At 40.9% G+C, this 16,683-nt stretch overlaps 1 protein-coding gene across 5 annotated transcripts in view; it reads right to left on the bottom strand.

Annotated features, from left to right (window-relative positions):
• RAD18 (RAD18 E3 ubiquitin protein ligase) overlaps nucleotides 1-16,683 on the bottom strand; it is a 152,588-nt gene that overhangs the window by 44,729 nt on the left and 91,176 nt on the right. For all 5 annotated transcript variants that reach the window (XM_066351063.1, XM_066351064.1, XM_066351066.1 and 2 more), the window contains one exon: nucleotides 11,789-11,960. In XM_066351063.1, coding sequence (XP_066207160.1) covers nucleotides 11,789-11,960 — 172 coding nt within the window. The remainder of the gene's footprint in view (nucleotides 1-11,788; nucleotides 11,961-16,683) is intronic.

Below are 16,683 nucleotides of genomic sequence, written 5' to 3'. Positions count from 1 at the left end.
CCCGAACTGACAGAAATAAGAAACCATGTGCACATGCCATGTACACCTCTGGCTACTACTTCTTTTGGTCAAAAACTCATAAGTATAAATCTTTAGAAAATCAAGTATAAACAAGCTCTTCTAATTATGGACAATGCCTCTTCAATTTTCTTAAATATTAATAATGAAAAATCTACAAAAAATGACTCATATCATTCCCCCAGATTTTCCAATTGTTATATTGTCACCTTCGTTTTATCACTCTCTATATGTCTGTGAATATGTACACACACACAGAGTACGTACTCACATACACGTTACATTTTTAGCCGAGAGTAAGTTCCAGCCCCTTTAACCCTTCAGCATACATTTCTTAAGAACAAATACATTCACTTACTTGACCATGATAAAATTATCAAAATCAGGAATCTGAATATTGATATAACATTACCTAATCTATATACCTTATTCAAATTTCTCCAATTATGCCAAAAAAGTCTCTTTTTAACTTCTTTTGCCTAGAACTAAAGTGCATTTTTCTTTTTTCTTTATAATGAGCTAAAGTTTCTTTCAAAGAAAAGCATGACTACTATCCATCTCTATATGAAGATCAAGTTTCCTCTCTTGGGTCATAATAAAAAACATCTTTTCTTGCCTGACCTGTGGTGGCGCAGTGGATAAAGCGTTGACCTGGAAATGCTGAGGTCGCCGGTTCAAAACCCTGGGCTTGCCTGGTCAAGGCACATATGGGAGTTGATGCTTCCAGCTCCTCCCCCCCTTCTCTCTCTCTGTCTCTCCTCTCTCTCTCTCTCTCTCTCTCTCCCTTGCCTCTCTAAAATGAATTTTTAAAAATTATTAAAAAATAAAGAAAAATAAAAAACCAAAACATCTTTTCTTATAACTTAGTATGCAATAAAAATGCAGTTTTTTCTGTTTTCCAAAACTTGGGGAACAAAAGCTCTCTCTTCTTGATTAAGAAGAACAATAAGTTAATTTACAAAAATTTGGACCAGTCTCTTGAACTGGAAATCATCTAGCAAGAAATCATCTAGTATAAATGAAAAATTCTTATCAATTTATCCTGCCTTCAGGTTGGCAAGACAGATCAACATAAAATTAATTATTCAAATTCTAAAAGAAGTACTTAAAAGTTAAGAATCGCCTGACCAGGTGGTGGCACAGTAGATAGAGCGTCGGACTGGGATGCGAAAGGACCCAGGTTCGAGATCCCGAGGTCGCCAGCTTGAGCGCAGACTCATCTGGCTTGAGCAAAAAGCTCACTAGCTTGGACTCAAAGTTGCTGGCTCGAGCAAAGGGTTACTTGGTATGCTGAAGGCCCGCGGTCAAGGCACATATGAAAAAGCAATCAATGAACAACTAAGGTGTCACAACGAAAAACTGATGATTGATGCTTCTCGTCTCTCTCTGTTCCTGTCTGTCCCTATCTAGGCCTCTCTCCTACTCTGTTCCTATAAAAAAAAAAAAAGTTAAAAATCAAGTTCGCAACAAAACAATCTCATCCTATTTATTATTTGAATTGGATATTCCTACTATTGGACCTTAAAATAAGATCATTAGTTGTCAATCTGCCATATTATGTAGGTTTGAATACTGTCTTAACACAAAGAAAACCGACATCTTTATTCAATAATATAATAGTAAGATCTATATTCTATGTTATAGCATGAATGCATGAATTTAAAAAACAACTCACAATATATCTGTACTCACATTAGACCTAAAAAAAACACCAAGACATTTCTCTTAGAAAGAGAAAAATAGGCATAAAAAATGGTAAAACTATATGACCCTTCTGTTTTAAAAACATACATCTAGCCTGACCAGGCAGGGGCGCAGTGGATAGAGCTTTGGCCTGGGATGCTGAGGACCAGGTTCAAAACCCCGAGGTCACCAGCTTGAACATGGGATCATAGACATGACCCCATGGTTGCTGGCTTGAGCCCAAAGTTCACTGGCTTAAAGCCCGAGGTCACTGGCTTGAGCAAGGGGTAACTAGTTCTGCTGGAGTCTCCCCTTTTCAAGGCACATATGAGAAAGCAGTCAATGAACAACTAAGATGCTGCAACAAAAAATTGACAATTCTCATCTCTCTCCCTTCCTGTCTGTCTGTTCCTCCTTCTCCCCTTCTCGCTAAAACAAACAAACAAACAAATTCATCTACCTATCTGTCCCTCTCTCTTTAGAAGGATGTACACATGAAAGTGTTAACATGAAGTCATATCTGGCTCATACAATTATGAAACTTTTTTTGTTTACCTAAATTTTCTATTTTCACAATAAACATGCATAATATTTAAATTTAAAAATACTTTCTTTTAAAAATTTAGGACTTTATGATGAAAACCAACAAAACTACCATTAAAAGACTTTTAAATATTTTTATAAAAAATTAAAGAGATAAAAATAGAAAAACTTTACTACACAAGGAACAAATATAATTTTAGAAAACTGATTCATGACCTGCAATGGACAAGTGGTAAAACGACACAGATAATTTACCAATTCTAACACTTGTCAAAAATAACAGGATTGGCCTGACCTGTGGTGGAGCAGTGGATAAAGCGTTGACCTGTAATGCTGAGGTTGCCGGTTCGAAACCCTGGGCTTGCCTGGTCAAGGCACATATGGGAGTTGAAGCTTCCTGCTCCTCCCCCCCTTCTCTCTCTCAATCTCTCTCTCTCCCCTCTAAAATGAATAAATAAATAAATAAAAAATAACAACAAAAAAAACAGGATTATTGAATTTCAGAGTTGAAAAAACCTCAGCAAAGTCAGTAAATGTAGGGCCCCACCTCCCTTCCTCTGCATGCCTACATATTATGGAAAATTAGTTGGACCAGATAAATAAAAACAACTTATCTCTGCTATGCTGAGTCTACTAAAAGCATTTGGTTGTGATGAGTCCCTTTCACTCTGAATTCTCTTTCTAATTTCTGTTCATTACCCTAATCAAGTGGGTATCTCTTAACTGTTTAGGTTTTAGAGTCACTAAATAACACTGGGACTAGCCAATGCATTCCTATACTTTGTGACAGGTTTCAAACAGTATTATAAACTGCTTTATGGATTTTTAACAAGGGAATGAAATTATGTTTGAAGTGAATCAGGGACCTTCTTCATATTCGGATAATGCATTTCAAAAATCTAAACAACAGTGATGGCAAAATCAACCATTATTTTACATCACTAAAAGAGAAAAAGATTAAGATCAATTTAACTATGAAACAGTATTCCTAAAATGTCTTTATATCAGAGCCCAAATCCTGACCATGTTTTGACTGCATGACTGCAGTGTCTGAGTCTTCCCTCACGGAGTCATCACCCACACCACTGAGAGTGCTGGAGGTGCAGCATTCCTCGGCACTCAACCACTGTCTCCAGAGACCTCCTCTAAGGTACTCACATCTGTTCTGCAAACTGAACCCGTAATTTTACTTATTCTCTCACTCACACTGCAAGTGACTGGAAGATATGCAGCTTCTGTTCAAAGACAGAAAGAAGTGCCTGGCAAATTGATGTGTGAGTCCCTAACAACAGTCCTTTGCAACAGGTGAATCAGTCATGCTATTACTTTGAAATTTCTCCCATCTATTCTATTCTCCTGTCTTCAAACATGTAACAGGCGATCCTGTGCACACAGCTCACTAACAAAATATAATGTCTCTTCAAATACTCATGGGCATCTTTCTTTCTTATAAATCCCTTGATTGTTTTAAAGAAACTGTGGACTTGTGGTCATTCATCCAATGATGAATACTACCTTGCTAACATCAAACTCTGCTGCACTTTCTGTGACTTATTTATACACAATAACATTTTTGTTTCATTGTTTTGTTGAAAACATTTTATAAGACAAACTAATGATAATGCTAACAATACACATAACTCAAATGAAATAGTCTGGAGAGTCACAATGCTCACACATAGGCATACACATTACAATAACAACCTGGCTGACAGGAACTATACATTGATTATAATTGTCTTATTGATTATAAGACACATCACAATTTCAGACGTTAAAATGTAAAACAGCCCTGGCCAGTTGCCTCAGTGGTAGAGCATCGGCCTGGCATGCAGGAGTCCCAGGTTCAATTCCCGGCCAGGGCACACAGGAGAAGCGCCCATCTGCTTCTCCACCCCTCCCCCTCTCCTTCCTCTCTGTCTCTCTCTTCCCCTCCCGCAGCCGAGGCTCCATTGGAGCAAAGTTGGCCCAGGCGTTGAGGATGCTCTATGGACTCTGCCTCAGGTGCTAGAATGGCTCTGGACGCAACAGAGCGATGCCCCAGATGGGCAAAGCATTGCCCCTGGTGGGCATGTTGGGTGGATCCTGGTCGGGCGCATGCGGGAGTCTGTCTGACTGCCTCCCCGTTTCCAACTTCAGAAAAAATACAAAAACAAAAACAAACAAACAAACAAAAAATGTAGGCCCTGGCAGGTGGCTCAGTGGATAAAGTGTCGGCCGGGTGTATAAATGTCCCAGGTTTGATTCTCAGTCAGGGCACACAGGAGAAGCAACTATTAGCTTCTCCCCCGCTCCCCCTTCCCCTCCCACAGCCCAGTGGCTTGATTGGTTGAGGGTGGCCCCGGGCACTGAGGATAGCTCCGTCAGAGCATGACAGCCTCAAGCACTAAAAATAGCTTGGTACTCAAGCATCATCCCCAGGCAGGGTTGCTGGGTGGACCCAGTTGGGGCACATGTAGGAGTCTGCCTCACTATCACCCTTCCCCTTACGAAAGGAAAGGGAAAGGGAAAGGGAAAGGGAAGAGGGAGGGAAGGAAAATGTCCATTTTACAATCAAAACTCATTCATCTAATAAAGTAAAATAACCAACTTTTTTACAATGAAAAGGACAAAAATAAATTGAAAACAATATCGTAAATAAAAGACGTTTTATTCATTGTAACAATAATACACTATAGTATGATGAATGCATAAAAAAACATTTGTAATATTTTATATTGTAATTATGCTTACATGCCTATTAATTTTTTTTAGTCAGACAGACTCCCGCATGCGCCCGACCGGGATCCACCCGGCGTGCCCACCAGGGGGCGACACTCTGCCCCTCCGGGGCGTCGCTCTGTCGCGACCAGAGCCACTCCAGCGCCTGGGGCAGAGGCCAAGGAGCCATCCCCAGCGCCCGGGCCATCTTTGCTGTAATGGAGCCTCGCTGCGGGAGGGGAAGAGAGAGACAGAGAGGAAGGAGAAGGGGAGGGGTGGAGAAGCAGATGGGCGCTTCTCCTGTGTGCCCTGGCCGAGATTCGGACCCGGGACTTCTGCACGCCAGGCCGACGTTCTACCACTGAGCCAACCGGCCAGGGCCTGCCTATTAATTTTTAATAATAATTGTAAAAAAAAGTACTCATTTAGATACAAATACGTCACATCACACGCAATGGATCGACTCTGCATGGATCAAATATGGACAGTTACAGATTAGTCTTCCAATACCAGAAAGGAGGACAATTGGTCACCTTAAATAAAGGTGTTGTAATAACCTTTGGTAAGAGTTTTTTTTTTTTTTTTAACTTCCAGAGACAGAGAGAGAGTCAGAAAGAGGGATAGACAGGAACAGACAGACGGGACCAGAGATGAGAAGCATTAATCATTAGTTTTTCATTGAGACACCTTAGTTGTTCATTGATTGCTTTCTCATATGTGCCTTGACTGTGGGCCTTCAGCAGACCGAGTAACCCCTTGCTCAAGCCAGCAACCTTGGGCTCAAGCTGGTGAGTTTTGCTCAAACCAGATAATGAGCCTGCGCTCAAGCTGGCAACCTCGGGGTCTCGAACCTGGATCCTCCACATCCCAGTCCAATGCTCTATTCACTGTGCCACCGCCTGGTCAGGCTGGCAGGAGATTTTAAAACAATGAGTTACAGGTTCAATTCTTAAGGACTCTAATGAATAATAGGAATGACAAACAGTCAAATAACCATAATACAAGTTAGAATTTGAATTAGATAAGCTGTTTTCGAATTCAGATAAACTGCTATAGTAACTCACTGAGGAAGTCCAAATTACAGTACTTAGTGGGAAGAATAAAAGAAGACAGAGACCAGAGGAAGTGCTGAGAGAACGGTGCAAACCAGGAGCAAACTTAAGGAATGGTTATGATGAATGGAGCAATGTCTTGGAGGAGATGGATGAAGCAGTCTTTAGAACAGGGGTCGGGAACCTATGGCTTGCGAGCCAGATATGGCTCTTTTGATGCCTGCATCTGGCTCACAGACAAATCTTTAATTAAAAAAAAAATAACGTTAAAAATATAAAACAAGCCCTTGGCCGGTTGGCTCAGCGGTAGAGCGTCGGCCTAGCGTGCGGAGGACCCGGGTTCGATTCCCGGCCAGGGCACACAGGAGAAGCACCCATTTGCTTCTCCACCCCTCCGCCGTGCTTTCCTCTCCGTCTCTCTCTTCCCCTCCCGCAGCCAAGGCTCCATTGGAGCAAAGATGGCCCGGGCGCTGGGGATGGCTCTGTGGCCTCTGCCTCAGGCGCTAGAGTGGCTCTGGTCGCAACATGGCTACGCCCAGGATGGGCAGAGCATCGCCCCCTGGTGGGCAGAGCGTAGCCCCTGGTGGGCGTGCCGGGTGGATCCCGGTCGGGCGCATGCGGGAGTCTGTCTGACTGTCTCTCCCTGTTTCCAGCTTCAGAAAAAATGAAGAAAAAAAATATATATATATATATAACATTCTCATGTACTACAATCCATTCATTTCCTACCGCTCATATTCATGGTTGCAGGTGGCTGGAGCCAATCACAGCTGTCCTCCAGGACAACACCAAATTTTTATTGCATGATGCATAATGTACACAGGTCATTGTTGGCTCTCACAGAATTATTACATTTTAAAATATGTAGCATTCATGGCTCTCTCAGCCAAAAAGGTTCCCGACCGCTGCTTTAGAAACAATATGTCTTTATCTCACTACTGACAAGAAAAAAGAGTCTTTAGAAATGTCTTAAGATATATGTTTTTCCTCTTACAGTTAATAGGAAAAAAGAGGTTAGAGATTATTAAACACCTTAAGATGGAAAGACAGACCAGAGACAGGTCAGATTAGCTGGAGCTGGTGCGCTGGGATGGGAGACCAGGTATGCACTATTGACGATGAGGAAGCAGACGAGGCAGCCAGTGTGGCACACGAGCCATGGCAAACGTAATGATGGTAATCAGATGACTGCGCCTCAGTAGTAAGCTCCAGCTGAGGCTAAATTAAATAAATAGTGAACGGAATTTACCAGCCCAGGCTGACAACATTCTCTAGAACAGTGGTCTCCAACCCCCGGGCCGCAGACCGGCACCGGTCCGCAGAGAAAGAATAAATAACTTACATTATTTCCATTTTATTTATATTTAAGTCTGAATGATGTTTTATTTTTTAAAAATGACCAGATTTCCTCTGTTACATCCGTCTAAGACTCACTCTTGACGCTTGTCTCAGTCACGTGATACATTTATCCGTCCCACCCTAAAGGCCGGTCAGTGAAAATATTTTCTGACATTAAACCGGTCCGTGGCCCAAAAAAGGTTGGGGACCACTGCTCTAGAAAAGTTCAGAACACAAGTAGGAAAAAAAAAGATAAACTGTGGGATTTACTCTACAATACAACTTAAGAATTAGAATGAAGGAACTGAAGGCTGTGAAAGCATTTCTGAAACGTCCACCCATAGAATCCCAAGTTGTGCAGTATTCCTAAAACCTTAATAGGTTTGGTCTTTACAAAAATATTACCATATATTTATTAAAGGCTCTCACATCTATAATCTCATTTCATCTTCCTAACAGACCTGAGATATTTTTATATGGAAAAAGACCAAATCCCACATCACCCAGCAGCTCCTGACCCCAAGTCATTCAACTATAATAAGTCTACCACTCCCCCTGCTGCCCCAGCTGCTCCCGCTGCGTAATTACTCTAACTCTTTGAATCAGTTGCCAAGTGGTTTGTCCTGGTATCAAATCAAATGCTAATTAAGGCTCACTTCATTTACAATCTCCCTTTAGACTAGTTTCTAGGTCTAATATAAGAGACTCTCCCTTTTAAATTTAAAAATCTTAGACTGACATTAAATATAACAGGAAAATAAAAAGGGGAGTATAAAAAACAAATAAAATAAAAATTGTAAAGATTAACATATATGTTTTTCCTTGTTAAAACTGCAATTAGAAACAACCCAAATGTCCATCAACTAAGAAATACTGTGTGTCCGTAAAGTCATGGTGCACTTTTGACCGGTCACAGGAAAGCAACAAAAGACGATAGAAATGTGAAATCTGCAACAAATAAAAGGAAAACTCTCCCAGTTTCATACCTATTCAGTGCAGTTCGATGTGGGCTCACACACATTTTTTTTAGGGCTCCTTAGGTAGCTATCCCGTATAGCCTCTACAGACTCGTCACTGACTGATGGCCTACCAGAACGGGGTTTCTCCACCAAACTGCCGGTTTCCTTCAACTGCTTATCCCACCGAGTAATGTTATTCCTATGTGGTGGCACTTCGTTATAAAGTGTGTGGCGCCGATATTCACGTTGCACTTTGGTCACGGATTTGAATTTAGCGAGCCACAGAACACACTAAACTTTCCTCTGTACTGTCCACATCTCGACTGGCATGGCAGTGGGCTGCTCCGCTGTCTGTATACACGGTGTTACGTCATCATCTGCGCATGCGCACATGCTGCCACATCATCCTACAGAAACTGGGAGGGTTTTCCTTTTACTTGGTGCAGATTTCACATTTCTATCATCTTTTGTTGCTTTCCTGTGACCGGTCAAAAGTGCACCATGACTTTACGGACACACTGTATAGTATCATACGATGTAAGTAAAACATATAATGAAATATTATTCCACAATAAAAAGGAATATAATCCTGAAACATGATACATCATGGATGAACTTTGAAAACATTATGCTAGGTCAAAGCAGTCTGGAAAGACCACATATTGCATGATTCCATTTACATGATATGTCCAGAAAAGGGAAAGCTAAATAGATTACTGGTTGCCAATGGACTGGCAAAGCTAGGAGGAAATGAGGAGTGACTGCTAATAGATATGATGTTTCTTTTTGGGGTGATGTGTTCTCAAATTGTGGTGATGGCTGCACAATTCTGTGAATACTAAAAACTACTGAATTGTATACACTTAAGACTGAATTGTATGGTATATAAGTTATATCTCAATACAGCTGTTAACAATTTGCAATTAGTAGGCAGTTCTACCAGTCATGGGTGTATAGGTGTATGGGTGTATAAACACATACATATGCATAACTAATTAAAACATGAAATAAAATGTAAGAGATTACCAGCTTGAGCATGGGTCGCTGGCTTGAGCCAGGGGTCATTAGCTCTGCTGTAGCCCCCGGGTCAAGGCACATATGAGATAGCAATCAATGAACAACTACAGTGCTGCAATAAAGAATTGATGCTTCTCACCTCCCTCCCTTCCTATTTGTCCCTATCTCTCTCTCTCTGTCAAAAAAAAATAATAATAATAATAATAATACTCTCAGTGTTCAGTGATGCCAATAAATCTGTCTGAGACCAAGACCTCCTGCAAACTCCTCCTATTTCCCAGCAGAAAGACAGACTGGCTGCCCTGTTCTCCCCTTTAACTTTCCTCCATTTCCACTCCAAGTCATAAAAATGCCCCGTTTCATCGCAGCTCTCAGGAATATTCAGGCATCCAGGGACTACAGTTAAAAACAAACTTACTCTCCTCAACTCTCGTATTCCTATACTTTAAACCTATATTCCTATAATACTTGTGTTTAAAAACAAATATTACTGGCCAGGTGGCTCAGTGGATAAGCTGTCAATGTGGCACACCAGAGGTCACGGGTTTGGCCCCTGGTCAGGGCACATACAAGAAGCAATCAATAAGCACACAATAAATGGAACTAAGTGAAACAATGATGCTTTTCTTTCTCTCTTAAATCAATTAAAAAATTAAAAAATAAATAAACAGATAAATACTACCCACCGGACATGCAAGAGTGGCATCTAGAATAATTGTGCAGCATTACCACAGCCCTGGAGAATACTCAGGTTATCACATGTTTTTCCCTTACCCAATGTGAGATATAAAGTTTTTGATCTTGAAAACATCTAGGGTGAGGTGAGATTTTTCCTTCCTAATACTTGATTCTGAATAATCTGAAACTGTTTCCCAGGAACCCTAGGAAAGCAGAGACTTTGGGTATGCTCCTTTTATAAAAAAACTTCTTCTTGGCCTTGGCCAGTTGGCTCAGTGGTAGAGCATTAGTCTGGCGTGTGGCTGTCCTAGGTTCGATTCCTGGTCAGGGCACACAGGAGAAGCACCCATCTGCTTCTCCATCCCTCCCCCTCTCATTTCTATTTTTCTCTCTCCTCCCCTCCTACAGCCATGACTCGATTAGAGCGAGTTGGCCCTGGGCACTGATGATGATGGCTCCATGGCCTTGTCTCAGATACTAAGAGCTCAGCTGCTGAGCAATGCAGCAACACCCCAGATGGGCAGACCATCACCCCCTAGTGGGCTTGCTGGGTGGATCCTGGTCAGGGTGCATGTGGGAGTCTGTCTTTGCCTTCCTTCCTCTCACTGAATTAAAAAATATATATATTTCTTCTTAATTTGATAGTTCAGATTATGCATAATCTATCATTCTAGGGCACTGTTAACAATTTTGAAACATTAAAGAAATATCAAAGATTATGCAGAGAGTATTACCACAGCATTTGATACTATATATAAGTAGATCACTAGGGAAAATGTAGATATTCAACAGAAATTTAAAAGCTTGGTCAATTATGATACAGACACACAAGAGAACAATCGCATCCATAAAAAATAAAATAGTTATAAAGATGAGGTAGAAACATGGATAGTATTTACCATATAAAGTGAAACACCAGAACATAAAATGTATATATGTATATGATTTGACACTATGTACTCCTTTATAAACTCGTCTTTTTTTTTTTTTTCTTTTTTCTGAAGCTGGAAACAGGGCGAGACAGTCAGACAGACTCCCGCATGCGCCCGACCGGGATCCACCCGGCACGCCCACCAGGGGCTGTGCTCTGCCCCCCAGGGGGCGATGCTCTGCCCATCCTGGGCGTCGCCATATTGCGACCAGAGCCACTCTAGCGCCTGAGGCAGAGGCCACAGAGCCATGCCCAGCGCCCGGGCCATCTTTGCTCCAATGGAGCCTTGGCTGCGGGAGGGGAAGAGAGAGACAGAGAGGAAAGCGCGGCGGAGGGGTGGAGAAGCAAATGGGCGCTTCTCCTATGTGCCCTGGCCGGGAATCGAACCCGGGTCCTCCGTAAACTCGTCTTTTAAAAATATCTTTTAAAAAATAATTTGGAAAATGACTTACCCCAAATCTTCCATTTTTAAGATTTCCCCATTGATTCTACTTGCTCAATTAAATTTCTTTTATTCTCCTATGCATTGCCTTTCTAGTCATCATTATTTTCTAGTACAGTTATTTTTATTTTTCACTCATTGTCTTGACAAAAATTTCATTACCTATCATACTGTCTTATCCAACTCCAAGAAAAATATCTATATAGAGGCTACAGAGCAGGAAAGCAAGCCCCCCATGGCTCTGCCCGTACTCTCCACACCAGACGTTGCTGTCACTGTGAAAGCTACGGAGCAGGAAAAGGGAACTGAAAGGGAAGACAGGGCCTGTAGCATGTCTCAACGTTATTTTCTGATTATTTGTTTCTGTCTATCTAAGTGTGCACAGGAAATACACATTTAATATAATCAACTACTACGAGTTTCTTACCTATTGCACGAATCTGATTCCAAAAGAGAAAGAGTTTCCTCATGAATGTCAGTACAACTGGAAGAATCATCGGATGTATCAGGCCCTGACTTCCCCAGGGAGGCCAGCTCCGCCTGAGGAAAGTGCTCCACTGCCGAGGGCATCTCTGAGAATTTCATTTTATTATCCTCCTCTTTTAAAATGAAAAGAAGAAAAACAAGAAAACATTGAAGAGTACCTTAAAACCTACAACCTCTGTATATTTATTATTCCCGCAACATTTAACACTGTGATTTGTACTTAGTAAAATACAAGTTTATTTAACATTGGTTCTAAAACTTCAGTTACAGCCAGAGAATCAGAATCAACACTACAATGGTGCCATCTAATTATACGGTCCATCCAAGTATTTCCAGACTAATTTAAAAACAAAATTTCCTTTGAACCAGGAGTGCAGACAATCTTGTAATTCTCATACAGCTTCTATTTACATTATTATTGAAGAACTCCTGCATATTCACAGATCAGAAAATACTTATAAACATAAAAAGCATAACAAAAAAAATTAAAGATTCAATTAATAAAATAATCATAGTATTCGTCACTGACTCCTATATGACAGTGAATCATTCTGGACGTTTTTCTAAATCTGTTACAATGAATCTGATATTCACTATGAAAAAGAAATATTAGACATATCCAATATTTTTGTTTGATCCAGTACACGTCACATTTCCATACACCCCTTGTCATAGTCTTGATTTCTGAGGACTCTTACTGCAGATATAAAGACACAAAGTTTGCAATAATGCGGCATGCAGGTATGACTAAATATCTACAAATGTGAGTGCAGAAAATAATGTTCATGTAGGACTCTTCAGTACTTGGGACTCTCCCTCACAATGTTTCAGAACTCAGCTAGGATGGCAATGTTGCTGTCTTTTGGATTCAGGAACTGAGTAAGCACTATACTTAACCAGGCCATGAGTGCTAACAGTATAGAGAGCCCTCCCATGAATTTCATAGAGAAGCAGAGCAGTCACACATTACTCATCCTGTGTGTTTACAGAAGCAAGTGACCTTTAACAAAGGACACTAAAAAGAACTGTCAAGGTTTTGTTAAAAAGGGAAATGTACAGAAAAAGAACAAGACAGATTCTTCCAAAAAAGCTTTCAAAGTCCATACAGTCAGGATTTTTCCAGAAATAATTATGTAAGTTTTTGTTACCTTGGAGAATGGCATACATCACAAGAGTACGATTTCTAAAAACTAAGCTCCTGATATTGCCTGGCTTTCAATAAGCCCAATCATTATCAAAACAGAACTGCACCCTCTAATGCTTATCTGGGAAAAGGAAAACTGAAGATAACCAGAATAACTACCCAGGGTCTCCCCTTGTAAAGTGACATCCCAGAGGAATCTATATTAGGAGGAATCAATCACCCAGTAAGCGCTGTAAACCCAGGCAACTCTGTCGTTCAGCTGACCAGAATATAATCCTATTCAACTGAAAACTATCTTCTATTTTTGCACCTGGTTTATAGTCATCTCTTACTTCTTCTCCTCTTTAATTAGCTTATATCAGATAAATTCATTCTTGGGGACAAGTATCATGCAACAACAACCTGTGAGCACTGAAAGTCACTCATCCTTCATATCTGTGCACAGATGTCATCACAAGAGGACTTTAAATTAGAGCCCCAAAACATGAGGCTTCAATATCAAACATCCCCAAAGACATGCAACAAAATAAATGAAGGTTTTATTTGCTAGAAAACACATGTTTTTAACTTATATCGGCACTTCAATAAGCAAGTTTATTCTAAAGTGAAATTATACAGCACATACCGTATTTCCCCATGTATAAGACGCTCCCATGTATGAGACACATCTTAATTTTGGAGCCCGAAATTTGAAAAAAAATGTATTGCATAAAGTTATTGAACTCAAGATTTATTCATTATAAAATGAATACAACTCCTCATCACTGTCAAAACTCCCATCCATTAGCTTGTCCTCATCTGTGTCTGATGATGAATCACTGTCTTCATATATTGCCTCATCCTCAGTTCCATGTGGCATTTAAAATGCCACAACCACTGTATAAGACGCACCCAGTTTTTAGACCCCAAATTTTTGAAAACGGGTGCATCTTATACATGGGGGAATACGGTATATTTGTATAATGCCGCACAAAGCCCAATCTTTCAGTCTGTGACGTATCCCTCTCATTCCCTACCTCTCCCAAACATGCACATTCCTTTGCAGCACTCATCAGCGAACCCAAGAGAGAGCAATATTTGTGTGCATATACACTTACAACTGGGGCAAAAGTAGGTTTACAATTGTTTATATGAAAAATAATAAATAAATAATAATAAACTATCACATACATGATCACTTGATTTTTCAACAAGGATGTCAAAAGCATTCAATGGGAGCCCTGACCAGGTGGTTCAGTGCATAAAACATCGACCTGGCACTCCAAAGGCCGCAGGTTCGACCCATAGCCAAGGCACATAGAAGAAAACAGTCAGTGAGTACACAACCAAATGGAACTAAGTGAAATGAGTCGATGCTTCTTTCGCTCTCTCTTCCCCTCACCCAAATCAATGGAAAAATTTTAAGTAAATAAATAAAAGAGCATTCAGTGGGGAAAATACTCTTTAACAAATGGTACTCAGAAAATTGGATTATCTACATCTGAAAGAATTAAGTTGGACCCTTACCTTACACCAGTGGTTCTCAACCTGTGGGTCGCGACCCCGCCGGGGGTTGAACGACCCACAGGTTGAGAACCACTGCCTTACACTATATATAAAAATTAACTCAAAATGGATATAACCTAAATATAAGAACTAAAACTATAAAACTCTTAGGAAAAGACATAAATTAAAATCTTCATGACACTGATTTGGCAACAACTCCACAGATGTAACACCAAAAGTAGAGGCAACAAAAGAAAAAACTGATACTGGATTCATTGAAATCAAGCACTTATGTGCATCAAAACTACTATCAAGAAAGCAAAAAAATTATCCAGAAACTGTTTAAACATTTACACATCACATATATAATAAGGCATTAATATTCAGAATATATGAAGAACTCCTAAAACTCAAGAACAAAGAAAACCAAACAACCCAATTAATAAATAGAGAAAAAGCCTGACCAGGCGGTGGTGCAGTGGAGAGAGTGTCGAACTGGGATGCAGAGGACTCAGGTTCAAAACCCCAAGGTTGCCAGTTTGAGCACAGGGTCGCTGGCTTGAGCATGGGATCACAGACATGACCCCATAGTCGCTGGTTTGAGCCCAAAGATCGCTGGCTTGAATCCCAAGGTCACTGGCTTGAGCAAGGGGTCATTCACCCTGCTGCAGCCCCCAGTCAAGGCACATATGAGAAAGCAATCAATGAACAAGCAGTCAATCAACAACTAAGATGCCAAAGAATTGATGCTTCTCATCTCCCTCCCTTCCTGTCTATCCTTATCTGTCACTCTCTCTCTCTCTCTGTCTCTGTCAAAAAATAAAAAAATAAAATAAATAAATGGACAAAAGACTTTAACATTCTTCAAAGAAGATAACAACTCAGTTGGTAGAATGTTGGCCTGGCATGTGGATGTCCCAGGTTTGATTCCTGGTCGGGGCACACAGGAGCAGCAATCATCTGCTTCTCTACCCCTCCCTCTCTCCCTTCTGTTTCTCTCTTCTCCTCCCACAGCCATGACTCAGTTGGAGCAAGTTGGCCCCAGGCACTGAGGATGGCACCATGGCCTCACCTCAGACACTAAAATACCTCGGCTGTCGAGCAACAGAGCAATGGCCCCAGATGGGCAGAACATCACCAGGTAGGGGGCTTGCTGGGTGGGTCCAGTCGGGCATGTGCTGGAATCTATAGCTCTGCCTCCCACTTCTCACTTAAGAAAAAAAAATAGATAAACAAAAGACCAATAACCATATGAAAAGATGCTCCACATCACTAGGCATTAGAAAAATTAAAATAAAATCAAAATGGAATACTACTTCATACCTTCCACAATGGCTATGTAAAAGAACAATGTTGGTGAGGATATAAAGAATTTGAAACCCCCAAGCACTGCTGATGGGAATGTAAAATGGTGCAAACACTGTGGAAAATAGTTTGGGGGTTTTCAAGAGGTACAGAACTACCATATGAACCAGAAAGTCCACTCCTAGGTATATATCCAAGAAAATGGAAAGCAGGGATTTGAAGAAGTATTTAAGAACCAATGTTTACAGCAGCACTATTCACAAATGCCAGAAGGTGAAAATAACCTATTACAGATGAATGGATAAACAAAATGTAGTGCATACATACAATGGAATATTACTCAGCCATAAAAAGTAATAAAATTTTGGCATGTGCTACAACTTGAGGACCTTGAAAACATCATGCTTAATAAGCTGACACAGAAGAACAAATAGCATAAGATTCTACCTACATGAGGTACCTCTCTTAGCAAATTAACAGACACAGTAAGCAGAATTGCCAGCGACTAGGGGAAGAGGGAGGGGAAGAATTATCATTTAATGGGTACAGTGTTTTCACTGGAGATGAGGAAAAAGTTTTGGATGTAGACAGTGGTGATGGTTACACAACACTGTGAATGTATTTAATGCCACTGATCTGTACATTTATGAAAGGTTAAAATAGTAAATTTTGTGTGTGTGTGTGTGTGTGTGTGTGTGTGTATGTGTGTATTTTTCTGAAACTGGAAACGGGGAGGCAGTCAGACAGACTCCCACATGCGCCCGACCGGGATCCACCCGACATGCCCACCAGGAGGCAATGCTCTGCCTATCTGGGGCGTCGCTCTGTTGCAACCAGAGCCATTCTAGCTCCTGAGGCAGAGGCCATAGAGCCATCCTCAGCACCCAGGCCAACTTTGCTCC

Source organism: Saccopteryx leptura, chromosome 10 (genome assembly GCF_036850995.1).
Source record: "Saccopteryx leptura isolate mSacLep1 chromosome 10, mSacLep1_pri_phased_curated, whole genome shotgun sequence".
Lineage (NCBI taxonomy): Eukaryota > Metazoa > Chordata > Mammalia > Chiroptera > Emballonuridae > Saccopteryx > Saccopteryx leptura.
This window is presented reverse-complemented; position numbering and strand designations above follow the sequence as displayed.